The sequence below is a fragment of the Typopeltis vanoorti genome, chromosome 15, assembly GCF_054136105.1.
Source record: "Typopeltis vanoorti isolate ZY-2024b chromosome 15, IOZ_Tvanoo_1.0, whole genome shotgun sequence".
Lineage (NCBI taxonomy): Eukaryota > Metazoa > Arthropoda > Arachnida > Uropygi > Thelyphonidae > Typopeltis > Typopeltis vanoorti.
Genome location: NC_143563.1, coordinates 79,276,455 through 79,291,330, shown reverse-complemented (window position 1 = coordinate 79,291,330; position 14,876 = coordinate 79,276,455). Strand labels below are relative to the sequence as shown.

At 36.3% G+C, this 14,876-nt stretch overlaps 1 protein-coding gene across 1 annotated transcript in view; it reads left to right on the top strand.

Moving 5' to 3' along the window:
- Positions 1-14,876, top strand: part of mRpL45 (mitochondrial ribosomal protein L45) — a 130,310-nt gene that overhangs the window by 59,922 nt on the left and 55,512 nt on the right. Inside the window, exon 5 of the mRNA XM_090405615.1 lies at positions 7,943-8,094. Coding sequence (XP_090261741.1) covers positions 7,943-8,094 — 152 coding nt within the window. The remainder of the gene's footprint in view (positions 1-7,942; positions 8,095-14,876) is intronic.

Genomic DNA, 14,876 nt, shown 5'->3' with positions numbered 1-14,876 from the left:
AAACAATAACAAGCAACTTAATGAAACACGAATTAACGGCGGTGAAATCATTAAAATCAAATCCGAACATCAGAATAACTAGAGTCGATAAAGGAAGCGCCACCATTATTCTAAACTGAACCACTTATTTAGAAAAAATTAATCTGCTAGTCTTGGACAATAGTACATACCAATGTGTTAACTACGTCCCAACCAATAGAATAAAAAAGAAAACAAAGAAACTACTTAAATCAATTACTACATGGCCTGAAGATACAGTCAAAAAAACTACTTCCACACTACGCTCGTTCCCCGAGAATTTACGGACTACCAGATACACAAACAAAACACACCACTCCGGCCGATAGTCGAAGGTATAGATAGCCCAAATTATCACCTAGCCAAGAAATTAGCGGCAACGCTCAAGGAGTTGGTAGGTCATTCCCCCTCCTATATCAGAAACACACACAACACTTCATAAACATAATCAAAGACATTACATTACATTAGAAAAAGATGATTTATTAGTCAGTTTTGACGTCTCTGCTCTCTTTACGAATGTCCCGATCAATGACACAATTCTTCTTTTACAGAACAAATTCCCTCCAGATATCACAGGTACTCTTTGTGTATGTATTACGTTCTGGTTATTTTGTATGGCAAAATGCTTTCTATCTACAAAAAGAAGGCACAGCCATGGGCTTGTCATTATCATCCCCCCCCCCAATTGCAAACTTTTATATGGAACATTTTGAGCAACATGTTCTAGATTCCTCTCCTTTAAAACCCAAAGTCTGGCTTAGATACATTGACGATGTTTTCACGATTTGTTCCCATGGCCGCTAGACACTTTCCTTAGCTACCTAAACAAACAGCACAAATGCATATAGTTCACAATTGAGATTGAAAAACAGAACACACTTCCGTTTCTAGATACACTTGTCACACGTCTTCCTTCTGGTAGTCTTTCCTTCACTGTTTACCTAAAACCCACACAAACTCCTACCACCACCCAACACAGAAACTAGGTGTCATTAATACTCTAAAAAACAGGGCTTTGAAGATCTGCTCCAATGAACATGCGCTGAAAGACGAATTTAAAGTTACCAGCAACGCTTTTCTAAAAAATGGTTACAGCCAAAACACTATTAACAAAATTCTCTACAAGACCTCGATAAAAAACAAAGATAAACCAGACTACAATAAAACTATAACCATTCCTTACATTAAAGGGACATCAGATAAAATAAACAGAATACTACAAAAATACAACCTCAAAACCACCTTTAAACCTCCTGCAAAATTAAAACGCTTACTCAACTCATCCAAAGACCCACTCCCTCCACTGGCCCACCCTGGTGTATACTGTATTTATTGCACCTGTAATATTCCATACGGGGGGGGGGGGGGGGGGGACAAGACGCACAATTCCTATCGGACAAAAGAACATAAACGACACATTAAATATAATAACTATGGTGAAGCTGGCCTTTCTGATCATGATGCCCTGAACACTTTACATAGAATTGACTGGAAAAGTACCAGTTGTTTACATCACACCAAAACTTGGTATGAACGCAAATTTAAGGAATCCTGTGAGATTCTTATCGACCACCCCAATCTGAACAATAATGATGGTCTAAAAATCCCAAGCATATGGAAAGCACATAATCTACCCACGGAACCTTTCTCTCTAAGAGTTAACTATAAACAGGACTGTAGATAATCCAGAATCCTAAATCTAAAATAACAGTTGTAATGTTAAAAATAGGACACCATTGTTACTGAAAGAAGACTATCTATAAGAAGGAATGTTTTTCTCGTGTTATCTTAATTCTCGTGGAAAGACTTAGACGTTGGTTATACATTTTTTACTAAATAATTTAAGGAAATTACAATGTAAACTAGGATATACATTAAAATAAATTTTAATATACTTCAATATTTCTGCAACATCACATTGCCATTTTCAAGGAACTTAAGAACAAGACATCTACACGCAGGCACAACAAACAGTAAGTGAGGAAGAAGCAGGAAGGTATTATTTCTCCTCAAGTCCTGATGGTGCCCCCTAGTGGGCAATGTTGGTATTCTTGGGCAATTGGGCTGAAGGTCTTCTGATGTAGGTTTCCCAAATTTGAGGCAGTCTCATGCAGCCAAATTTGTTGAGGTTCGGATTGTTTCTTAGGGCTGAAGCTGATTCCATGAAAAGCCTTTCATATTTGTATTTACTACGGTGTATTATCGTGGCTTTCTTCCACTGTATTCTATGGCAGGTATCCAGCGCATGGTCAGCAAGACCAGAGTGGCTGTATTGGTGAAACCGGATGTAGTCCTTGTGTTCTAAAATTCTGATATTTGCTGTCCTGCCTGTTTGGCCAAAGTAGGACAGCTTACAGCTGCAAGGGACCTGGTATACACCAGGTAGGTCTAGGAGGTGGGAGGTCTTTAGTAGAGCAGATAAGGGATGCCAATTTTTTATATGGTCTGTAACAAGAAGTTAAGTCATGTTTTTCTAAGATTTTTGTAATTTTTCTCCAAGGTGCCTCGGATATAGGGTATGGTGATGGATTTAGAGTAATCCTTGTTATGAGGGGGGGTGGGGGGGTTGTGGTTTACTGGTTTCAATATTTTTTGGATTTTTTTTAGGGGGGTAGCCATTGGCTGAGAAAGTGTTGAGAATGTGGTTAGGGCATTGTCATTTGAACAGATAAGTTTAGCCCTGTTGTGTAGTGTCTTAATGACTCCATATTGTTGCGAGGAGGGGTGGTGGGATTGTTGGTGAATGTATCTGCCTGTATGGGTGGGTTTTCTATAGACTGAGAAAACCAAGGTTCCATCAGGCTGGCAGGTGACTATTGTGTCTAAGAAAGGAAGGCTGTTGTTTTTTTCCTCTTCCAGGGTGAATTTGATTCTGGGGGGTTGTTTGTTTAAGTGTGTTAGGAAGGAGAGGAGTGCATCGGAGCCATGTCGCCAAATAGTGAACACATCAACATAGCGAAACCAAATGGTTGGTTTTTGTGGGGCAGAGTTGAAGGCTTTCTCTTCAGAAGTCTCCATATAAAAGTTGGCCAAGGGTGAGGAGAGTGGAGAACGCATGGCTGTGCCCTCTATATTTGTTTGTAGAATTTTCCTTGCCAAACAAAATAACCTGAGTTCATTGTGAACTGAAATAGGGCTGTGATATTATGTCCCATAGTGGATGGCATTGATTCCTCCACATACAAACTAGCTAAACATTTGGCCAAAGCTCTTTCACACTATACTGGCAACACACCTTCATGCATAAAAAACTCAGCCCACTTCAAAGCCAGCATAGAAAACCTTACACTCAAACACACTGACATAATGGTCAGTTTTGATGTCTCCTCCTTATTCACAAATGTCCACTCAAAGAATCCTTAAAGCTAATCCAAGCTAAATTTCCTCCTGATATCACAGCCCTATTTCAGTTCACAATATACTTAGGTTATTTTGTTTGGCAAGGAAAATTCTACAAACAAATAGAGGGGACACCCATGGGTTCTCCACTCTCCCCACCCTTGGCCAACTTTTATATGGAGACTTTTGAAGAGAAAGCCTTAAACTCTTCCCCACAAAAACCAACATTTAGCTTCGCTATGTTGATGATGTGTTCGCTATTTGGCCACATGGCTCCGATGCACTCCTCTCCTTCCTAACACACTTAAACAACCAACACCATAGAATCAAATTCACCCTGGAAGAGGAAAAAAACAACTGCCCTTCTTTCTTAGAAACACTAGTCACCTGCCAGCCTGGTGGAATCTTGATTTTCTCAGTCTATAGAAAACCCACCCATACAGGCAGATACATTCACCAACAATCCCACCACCCCTCCTCTCAACAATATGAAGTCGTTAAGACACTACACAACAGGCTAAACTCATCTGTTGAAATGACAATGCCCTAACCACAAAACTAAACCACATTCTCAAGCTGATTCCAGGCTTTTCATGGAATCAGCTTCAGCCCTAAGAAACGATCCAAACCTCAACAAATTTGGCTGCATGAGACTGCCTCAAATTTGGGAAACCTACATCAGAAGACCTTCAGCGCAATCGCCCAAGAATACCAACATTGCCCGCTAGGGGGGTACCATCAGGACTTCAGGAGATATAATACCTTCCTGCTTCTTCCTCATTTACTGTTTGTTGTGCCTGTGTGCACGTATCTTGTTCTTAAGTTCCTTGAAAATGGCAACGTGACGTTGCCGAAATATTGAAGTATATTAAAATTTATTTTAATGTATATCCTAGTTTACGTTGTAATTTCCTTAAATTATTTAGTAAAAAAGCATGTCATCTTAAATAGAATTTAGCTTTGATGTAGTTTCTAAATAATTAATTAATTTGTAATTTTTATTTTTTAATTTTAATTTTTTCACTAGAAATCATGCCAGTCGAATAACCGGTGATCAAATCATTGTTTCTTTAGCTTACTGTGTATAATGTAACTCAGCTTGTCCTTGTATATTTGTATATACTCATGATAATGAATGATCTTAATATGAAGATTGAAGCGTCGGGAAATTAAAAGAGTTATGTATAAAGGTTGTAAAGTCCATAATTTCTAAAATGAATGCTGATCACTGTGCAACACTAAAAGAAAAGATTATAAAATGGTAACATTTATTACCCTGTTCTATTTTAAATTATTCTCTCTTTCTATGCCTTTGTTAAGAATTGTGTGACATGGCTACATGTTTGCTGAAAATTAATCACAAGAAAATCTATTATTGAGAAAATTCAGCAAGAAAAAAAAAAATCAAGAAATGTTTTTGAAAAAAATATAGTTTCTTTATGTATTTCTGTGTCATTTAATTAGATTTTTTTAGCATTTTTTATAATAATTTTATTCTGTATAAAGTGAAATTAATATTTTGTATTTTACTGATTGGCAAGTTCCTTGATTTCTATTTATTTCTTAAAACATTCTTCCTTTTTTTTTTTTTTTTCTTTTTTTTCTCTCTCTAAGATACTGCAGCCTATGTAGATAGAATATTAATTTTTATGAAATTGGCATAGAGTGGTTAGGGTTACTCCCTAACCACTCTGCCAGTTTTAGGCACCAAATTTAGGAGTGTTTATTTTGTAAACTTTCACTTTATCTGTGCAGTTAAGACACTCGTCCAGATGTGATGTTATTTTTTTACCAAACTAATTCCAAAGATGAGATGCTTTCACATATAGGATACCCATGTATTTTGGAATTCAATTTCCCTCTAAAAAATTTTCTGTGAACCATTGCATGAATGCCATTCAAGAGAAGATTTAAGTATATTGCAACTCATTGTCATTTAAATCTCCATTTTCCTTTCTTACCTATTAGATTAAGCTCAAAATAGTTATCGCCAAAGTATCGGTACATTCAAAAACTGATGTTGAAAATGCCAATAGCAAGAAATTTGAATTGTATTCGTTTGGCAGTCATGCTTGGCAAAGTTATTGGCTATAACTTGGTACTTCCTTAGCACAATTAGAAGAACAACAGGACATGCACCCTTGAATTGGAAAAGACTTTCTTCCTGCATATGAACTTTTCAAATGAAGGTGAGTTAGCTGGTCTCATACATAAGTAGTAGGATTTTTTTCTCCCATATACTCAGGTTTTCCCTCCTGCAAAACAGGTCAACTGGAACACACACATATGTATGTATACTTATTCTTCTTCCTTTCCACTTGACTGCATATCCAACTTACAATTTTGCCAATGATTATAGATTACGTTTCCCTCCCACTCTTTTTTTGCAGTGTCAAGGGTTTTCTATTCATTTAACTGCAGCTGTTATACGAAGTAAGGTTAGCCCTATGCCTCCCAATGCATACGGCTAACATTCTTTCCCAGGCATATGATTGCGAAGCACATAGCCACTCGGCTAACTGCGCAGACTACACATGTATACTAACAGACAGAAATCCTGTGTATTATGGATTAAATGGTATAGCGTCTTCTATACCCAGACAATCCTCCTATGTCTGTAGAAGCATTGAGTTCTCAAGGCCGGTTTGCCTGCTTGAGGGATGAAAAACTCCAGATAAACTAGGGAGAAAAACCTTGCAGTCCACGCCCAAGACCGGCTAACTTTCCTTTCTGAGAAAGATAATAGGCTCCTCTCATCAGCAACAGGAATTGAGCCCAGGACATTACTTTCCCAGGCATATGGTTGCAAAGCACATAGCCACTCAGCTAACCGTGCAGACTACACATGTATACTTACAGACAGAAATCCTGTGTATTATGTATTAGATGGTATAGTATCTTCTATACTCAGACAATCCTTTGTATTGTTAACCACAGAAAAATCCAATCTTCTGGCTTCCTACTTTTCCTCCAATTCTTTCATTGATGATCTTGAAAATGACTTTTTTCCATTCCAGACTAACACCATTCAATTCCTTCTGATTTTTCATAAGGAAGCAATAATCAGAAGGTTCATTTAGTACCAAAAATTCTCCTAGTCCTGATGGTATATTTGTTTGTTATTGTTCTGAAGGTTTATGCTTCAGAATTAATCCTTTTTTTTTTTTTTCATGTCAACTTATATATTCTTCGTATTCCACTGGAAATTAGCCCATTCTTAAGAAGAAGAGAGATGATCTTTATCCTCAAATTGGTGTCCTATTCCTCTCACTTTGGTTCTTTCTAAAGTAATGCGGAAATCACCACAATAGATTTTCAACTTAATTTTGAGATAAAATTAAGTAGTTGTACTTAATATAACTAAGTCATTTGATCAGTTTAAGCCTCAAGTAAACTCACATGTTATGGTATATCTTCTGTCTTATGCAACCTTGTTGTCAGCTTTCTCCTTGCTTACGTTTTACTTGTAATTTTGGATAGGTTAGGTTAGGCTCCATTCTTTCATCTACTTTGTACCTTTTCTATATTAGTGACTACTTGACTGCATATCCAACTTACAATTTTGCCAATGATTATAGATTACGCTTCCCTCCCCCTCCCTTTTTTTTATTCAAAATTTTGCACTACAAAGAAAGAAAACTGAAGTTACTTCTGCTACCTGAATTCTGATCTTCTAACGATTCTTTATTAAAGTTTTGTTTGATAATTTTGTCAACTTGAATGCTAGCAAAACTCGTCCATGATTTATTTCTTGTTGAAAAGAACCGTTTTGCTTTCATTCTTACATTCAACAATACCCAAATCCCCAGACAAGACAAGATCTCTCTTCTTAGAATAACTGTAATCTTCAGTCTTTCTTTGAAAGACTGTAAATATACCATCATTAGCAATTCCTTGCCATTCAAGAATTATGATTTCTCTTTTACTTCAAGCATTACTTTATCTCTGTACAAACTGCTAACCTTGTGCCGACACAAATCAATATACTGAACATTGTTTCTCTCATTTCCAATAGCATAACTGAAAACTCCAAAAACATCCTAGACTCAGTATGGAAGTGTGCAGTTATACTGATCCCTGACCATGTATTGATTGATGATTGATTTCTTTTCCATTCATTTTTCTACAGATATTTTCAATAGTGTCACTACTCATCAACAGTGGCATTAGTTTCCTCTCCTCCTTAATTCTTAAGACATCATCTTGTTGCAATCCTCTTCTTTCATATCCTCTACCTGTTGCCCTATGGGACAACCTCCATTCTTATTCATTTACTGAAAACAATTCCCTTTCCCCCCCTTCAAAAAAAAAAAAAGTTTAGGCTATGAGAATTCTATTGTCAACCATGAAATATTAAGGATACTTAATATTTCATATTTCATTAAATATGAGATACGAATACTACAACTTCCTGTGTGTTGTTAATTGTTTTAGAATTGGTTCTTTTCAGAAGTGTGCATCTTCTTGCATTGTGAGAGGGAAAAAAAGTACTTAGATGTATCTCTTTTTTTGTTTGTCTGTATTTGTTTACCTTATTTTTTTAATAATTTCTCTGCCTTTTATCTTTTATCATAAATTATAGGGAGCAAAGCAGAAAATGGAATTCCTCGAGAGAAAAGGGAAATCTTTCATGGCTTTACGTAAAATTCGATCCTATGATTACAATTTTGATGTTCCAGAATTTGCTGCTAAAGCTCAGGAAATTTATATTGCTGCAAACGATGCATTAATGGTGTGAGTTTTAATTATTTGAAAATTGATGAAAAAATGTCTATTTTCCTATAAAGCTGCTATAGTAATAACTTAACGCTCGTATCCCACTTTCATAACATACTTTTTATTCTCTTTTCCTCGAATAATGTATTTTAGTCCCTTAAGAATTATATACCAGGCAATTCTCCTCATTCTTCCAACACTGATTTTTTCTATCCCCCCCCCCCAGTAACTCTGACCACAGTCTTATCTAATTCTCCTTCTCTACGGTTCATCTCCTTCCAGCCTCATCCCCTATTGCACTACAATTGTGCTAACTTGGATGATCTCCAGAATCTACTTCCTAAATAAATTCACAAACTTATCCATAATTGTGGTTATGATTTGAATCTATAATCTGTTCAGTGGATAGAAGATACATTGTCCTGACAACCAAGTGGCAATTACAAAACTATTTCAAAACTTAAATTTTCTTGATAACATTATGTAGGATACATATATTATCATTTATGATTCGGTAGCCAGCAGTATCAGAGTATCATTTATCATGATGTCATTTAATTATAACTTTTAAATCATATTATCATGACATTCAGTGATTAACAGTTTCACAGTATAACTTATCATGCTCTTTAATTGGATTCAGTTTTAAATGTTAAATTATTTAACAAATACATGTGGTTGTGATCACTTTAAATTTTCATCATCATCAAATTCCTGACATGTACCCTCAAGGGGTGTACAGGATATAATAGTACTACATGAAATATTTACATCATTACTAACTCTTCCTATCTACAATTTTCCTCCAAATCAGTCTGTTACTTGTCAAGACTCTAACATTATCAAATATTATATTTCTATTGTCTAAGGCACTTTGTACAGTATCATTCCACCTATATCTTGGTCTTCCTCTGGGTCATTTTTCTGGCAGCCTGGCAGAGAACACTTGTTTTGCTAATCTTTCCTCGCCCATTCTGTTCAAGTGACCATACCACCTGAGAATAGCTCTGCTAACGCATTCCTGGATGCTGACAATGTTAAGTTCTTTCCTATTATCCTTGTTTTTAATATGATATTACCATTGATGCCATCTGTTCATGTCTCTAATCTCTCTCAGAACTCTCATATCTGCAGTCTCTAGTCTTTGGTCAAGTGTTTTACTTCTGACCCAGCTCTCAGATCCATAAGTTAAAACTGGTTTGAACACTGTCTTGTGTACAGCTAATTTAGTGTTCCGACTAATTTCTCTCTTATTCCATATGAATTTATTCAATTGATTTCCTACTATACAGCTTTGTTGATTCTGTTGTCTATTTCCATATTTAATTTACCATCTTCAGTAAAAATCGTGCCTAAGTAGCTGAAATGTTTTACTTGTTCCACAGGTTCCCCATTCACAACACAGTTGACATTTTCAACAATTCTACCTATTTTCATTGGCTTTGTCTTTTTATTGCTGACCTTCATAATATCTCTATTACAACAGTTATTCAATTTAGTCAGGGAAGCTTGCAAACTTGTAGAATTTATTTAGAAGTATAACATCGTCTGCATAAAGCAAAAAGCTGACATTAACATCTCCAATTCTGAGAGCATGTTTAATACCACTTTCCTTCATAATGTGATCCGTATAGATAATGAATAACGGAGGCGATAATGTACATCCTTGTCTCACACCAGATTTAACATTAAACCATCTTCCTGTACTTCCTTCAATTCTAACTGCTGACTTGCAACTCAAATAAAGATTAAGTATTGCTTGATATAATGCCCCTTTGACATAATATAACTGTAGTGTATGGAATAGCTTCTCTCTTGGCACCTTGTTGTATGCCTTTTCCAGATCGACAAAACTTAAATAAAGATCTTTGTTATGTTCCCATGCTTTCTCAGCTAATCGTCGTAAAGTGAAGATCTGATCCTGACAGTCTCTATGTGGCCTGAATCCAGCTTGTTCTTCACCAAGCTTTTCTTCCACAGTTCTTCTCAACTGTTTCTCATGTATACTTGCATAGATCTTGCAGGAACACTCAGTAGAGAAATACCTCTGTAATTCTCACATTCAGTTTTATTTCCCTTTTTATATATGTGTACTATTAGAGCTCTCCTCTAATAATCAGGAATTTTCCTTTTGTCTAGGCCTTCTGAACTATGCAGTGCAGCCACTGTAAGACTTTTATACCACCATACTTCAGCATTTCTGGTCAAATATCATCTACTCCTGCTGCCTTTCCACATTTCAAGCCTTTGATGGCTTTTTCTACTTCAAGTATTTGTATGTATTCTTGACTGTATGTCTGTTGAGTGTTTTTATCACTGTGCTATCACTGCTTGTTTCATTTAGTAATTTTTCGAAGTAATTACTCCATACTTCAAGGATATTTTTTCTCCTGTTTTCATGTCACCTTTATCATCTCTAACTCCTTTTACAGCACTCTTTCCAACATTTTTATGCTTCTTCAACAACCTCCAGAATATTTTGCCACCTTCTTGATATTTATTTTCTATGTTCTTGCCAAAGTCCTCCCATGACTTTTATTTAGCTAGTTTTACACAGTATTTTGCCACCTTCTTGATATTTATTTTCTATGTTCTTGCCAAAGTCCTCCCATGACTTTTATTTAGCTAGTTTTACACAGTGTTTAGCTTTCTGACATTTGTCTCTGTATTCTCTAAGAGCACACTCTGACTTATTTGCCAGGAACTTTTGATATGCTTTCTTCTTTTCCTTCAGTGCCTTTTTAACTTCCTGTATCAACCACATGCCTCTCTGGTTGAATCAATCAGGGTTTCCTTCAAGGCTTGCCACTGAATCTCCAAGGTTTGGTTCCTATTCTCAAACTCTTTCATTTTCTCTTTAATAATCTTTGTGTATTTTAGTCTACAGTTCACATCTGAGAGCTGCTCAACTTCTATTCGCTTTAAAACTTTCTTACATGTCATTCTTTTCAATATGAAATTCAATTTTTATCCTGCTCAAGACTAAGTAGTGATCACTTCCAATTTCAAATCCTCTGAACGCTCTAGTGTCCTGCACCAGGGAGAAAACATCACTATCAACAATAACATAGTCAATGAGACTTTTCTTATTTCTTGCCTCTTCTCTCCATGTGAATTTGTGCACATTTTTATGTTGGAACATGTTGTTAGTAATAACCAGTCCATGTCCTGAGCAGAAATCCAGCAGGTATTTGCCATTATTATTAGCTTTGCTCTTTTCTCCAAGTTTTCCCAAAACATTTTTGTATGTCTGACAATCACCTCCTACTTTGCTATTTAGATCCCCAACAAGGACCAACTTTTCTTTTTCATTGTGTCAATAGCTTTCTATAGAACCTCAAAAAATTCCTCCACTTCTACCTTAGGAGAACCTTCTGTTGGACCATAGGCACAAAATAAGTCTCATTGTCCTGTTCCCCATTCTGATATTTGCCCACATCACTGTAATTGAGACTGCTTGCCATTCAAGAAGATGAGCCTCGTATTTAGTGTTGAATACTATGGCTACCCCTTCTTTTCCTTGATTGTCATTGCCTGAATATAAATTTTGTATTTATTGCTCAGAAAGATCTCACCAGTTTTGGTCTTTTTTGTTTCAGACTCCCCTATTATGTCGATCTGGTACTTATCTAATTCCTCAGCTAGCTACATTTCTTTGCTATTCAAGCTTCTTATGTTGATAGTACCGATCTTTAACTCTGATGATGTTGAGTTGGGGTGTGCTTTCAGATTTGTTTCAGTAGCTGACTTTTCACTGTTTGCCCTGGTTCCCTGGCGAGAACAATGGTGGCCTTGTTTAACCGGGTGACGCCACGAGAAGGTGAGGATTGTACATTAGGTTAGAAGCCCTGGCTGGTTCTCTGCATTCTTTTAAAGGCTATGTGGAAGTCTCCTCTCAGTTATACAGCTTTGACCCTTAAGCATCCCTTTAAATTTTAAAGTGAACTTTAAAATTTAAGTACATTATAGCAAAAACTACTATAATGGACTACTACCAAAAAAAAAAAAAAAAACTTTCCGGTTGATTCCCATAAGCAGCAGTGCTGTTTTTTTAAAACATACTGGAATAAACCAAGTTCAAAAATTCACTGATTGTTAAGATTATGTAGTAATCTATGCTCATATTCTGCATTCACTGAAGTGCAGTGGTCAGAAAGTGCAGTGTTGTCATGACAAACAGATGTGAAAAGAAATCATCATGCTTTAAATGAATGGACAGTCCACCTATTGTTTGCAGTGATTATCCACTGATTAACATACTGCATTCTGGTTAGTAGACAGTACTATGAATAAGGAAAGATGGTATTATGAATGATCTTGTAATCGGTGTTTAAAAGTGTTATCCCTCTCCATTGCTTTATGTCTTTTAATTTTTCTGTGTCTGAAGTTTTCGGGATAAGTGTGATGTATCTGTGCTGAATCTGTCTGGTTTTATTTGTGTTTGGTATATTTCTTGGGTCATTCTCATAAATAAATGCTCGAATTTTTGGAAGTAGTGCTTGTAAAATTCGTTTATAAGACCGTCTTCTCCTGGGGATTTCTTGTCTGGTAAATGCCTTACTGTTTGCCTGAATTCTGCTGCTGTTATCGGGATGTCAAATTCTTCCGCCTCTTTCTGGGTTATCTTAGGTATGAATGGGAGGAATTTGTTTCTGTCCCGTTCCTCGCTTTGTTTTTCCGAAAACAGTGTTGCGAAGTATTCGTGAATAGCATGCAGTAGTACAGAGGATTTGAAATTGGAAGTGATCACTATTTAGTCTTGAGCAGGATAAAATTGAATTTCATATTGAAAAGAATAACATGTAAGAAAGTTTTAAAGCGAATAAAAGTTGAGCAGCTCTCAGATGTAAACTGTAGACTAAAATGCAGAAATATTATTGAAAAGAAAATGAAAGAGTTTGAGAACAGGAATCAAACCTTGGAGATTCAGTGGCAAACTCTGAAGGAAACATTGATTGATTCTGCCAGAGAGGCATGTGGTGAGGTTGTGTGCAAAGATAAAAAAATCAGAACTCCCTGGTGGACACAGGAAGTTAAAGAGGCAGTGAAGGAAAAGAAGAAAGCATATCAAAAGTTCCAGGCAAATAAGTCCGCTATTACTCTTACAGAATACAGAGACAAATGTAAGAATGCTAAACACCGTGTAAAACTAGCTAAACAAAAGTCATGGGAGGACTTTGGCAAGAATATAGAAAATAAATATCAAGAAGGTGGCAAAATATTCTGGAGGTTGTTGAAGAAGCTTAGGAATGGAGGAAAGAGTGCTGTAAAATGAATTAGAGATGATAAAGGTGAAATGAAAACAGGAGAAAAAGATATCCTTGAAGTATGGAGTAATTACTTTGAAAAACTGCTAAATGAAACAAGCAGTGATGACAGCATAGTGATAAAAAACACCGACCAGGCATGCAGTCAGGAATACATATCCATACTTGAAGTAGAAAAAGCCATCAAAGGCTTGAAATGTGGAAAGGCAGCAGGAGTAGATGATATTCGACCAGAAATGCTTAAGTATGGTGGTGTAAGAGTCTTACAGTGGCTGCACTGCATAGTTCAGAAAGCCTGGACAGAGGGACGAATTCCCGATGATTGGAGTAGAGCTCTCATAGTACCCATATATAAAAAGGGAAATAAAACTGAATGTCAGAATTACAGAGGTATTTCCCTACTGAGTGTTCCTGGCAAGATCTATGCAAGTATACTTGAGAAACGGTTGAGAAGAATTGTGGAAGAAAAGCTTGGTGAAGATCAAGCTGGATTCAGGCCAAATACAGGCTGTCAGGATCAGATCTTCACTTTACGACAAATAGTCGAGAAAGCATGGGAATATAACAAAGATCTGTATTTAAGTTTTGTCGATTTTTGAAAAGGCATATGACAAGGTGCCAAGAGAGAAGCTATTCAATACGCTGCAGTTATATGGTGTCAATGGGACATTATATCAAGCAATACTTAGTCTTTATTTGAGTTGTGAGTCAGCAGTTAGAATTGAAGGAAGTACAGGAAGATGGTTTAATGTTAAATCTGGTGTGAGACAAGGATGTACATTATCCCCTCTGTTATTCATTATCTATATGGATCACATTATGAAGGAATGTGGTATTAAACCTGATATCAAAATTGGAGATGTTAATGTCAGCTCTTTGCTTTATGCGGATGATGTTATACTTCTAAATAAATCCGCTACAAGTCTGCAAGATTCTCTGACTAAATTGAATAGCTGTTGTAATAGATATGGTATGAAGGTCAGCAATAAAAAGACAAAGACAATGAAAATAGGCAGAATCATTGAAAATGTCAACTGTGTTGTGAATGGAGAACCTGTGGAACAAGTAAAACATTTCAGCTACTTAGGCACAATTTTTACTGAAGATGGTAAACTAAATATAGAAATAGACAACAGAATCAGCAAAGCTGGTATCGTGGGAAGTCAATTGAATAAATTCATATGGAATAAGAAAGAAATTAGTCGGAATTAGCTAAATTTTAACTTATGGATCTGAGAGCTGGGTCAGAAGTAAAACACTTGACCAAAGACTAGAGACCGCAGATATGAGAGTCCTGAGAAAGATTAGAGGCGTGAACAGATGGCATCAATGGCAATATCATATTAAAAATGAGGATATTAGGAAAGAACTTGACATTGTCAGCATCCAGGAATGCATTAGCAGAGCTAATCTCAGATGGTATGGTCACTTAAATAGAATGGGAGAGGAAAGATTAGCAAAACAAGTGTTCTCTGCCAGGTTGGCAGGAAAATGACCCAGAGGAAGACCAAGATATAGGTGGATTGATATGGT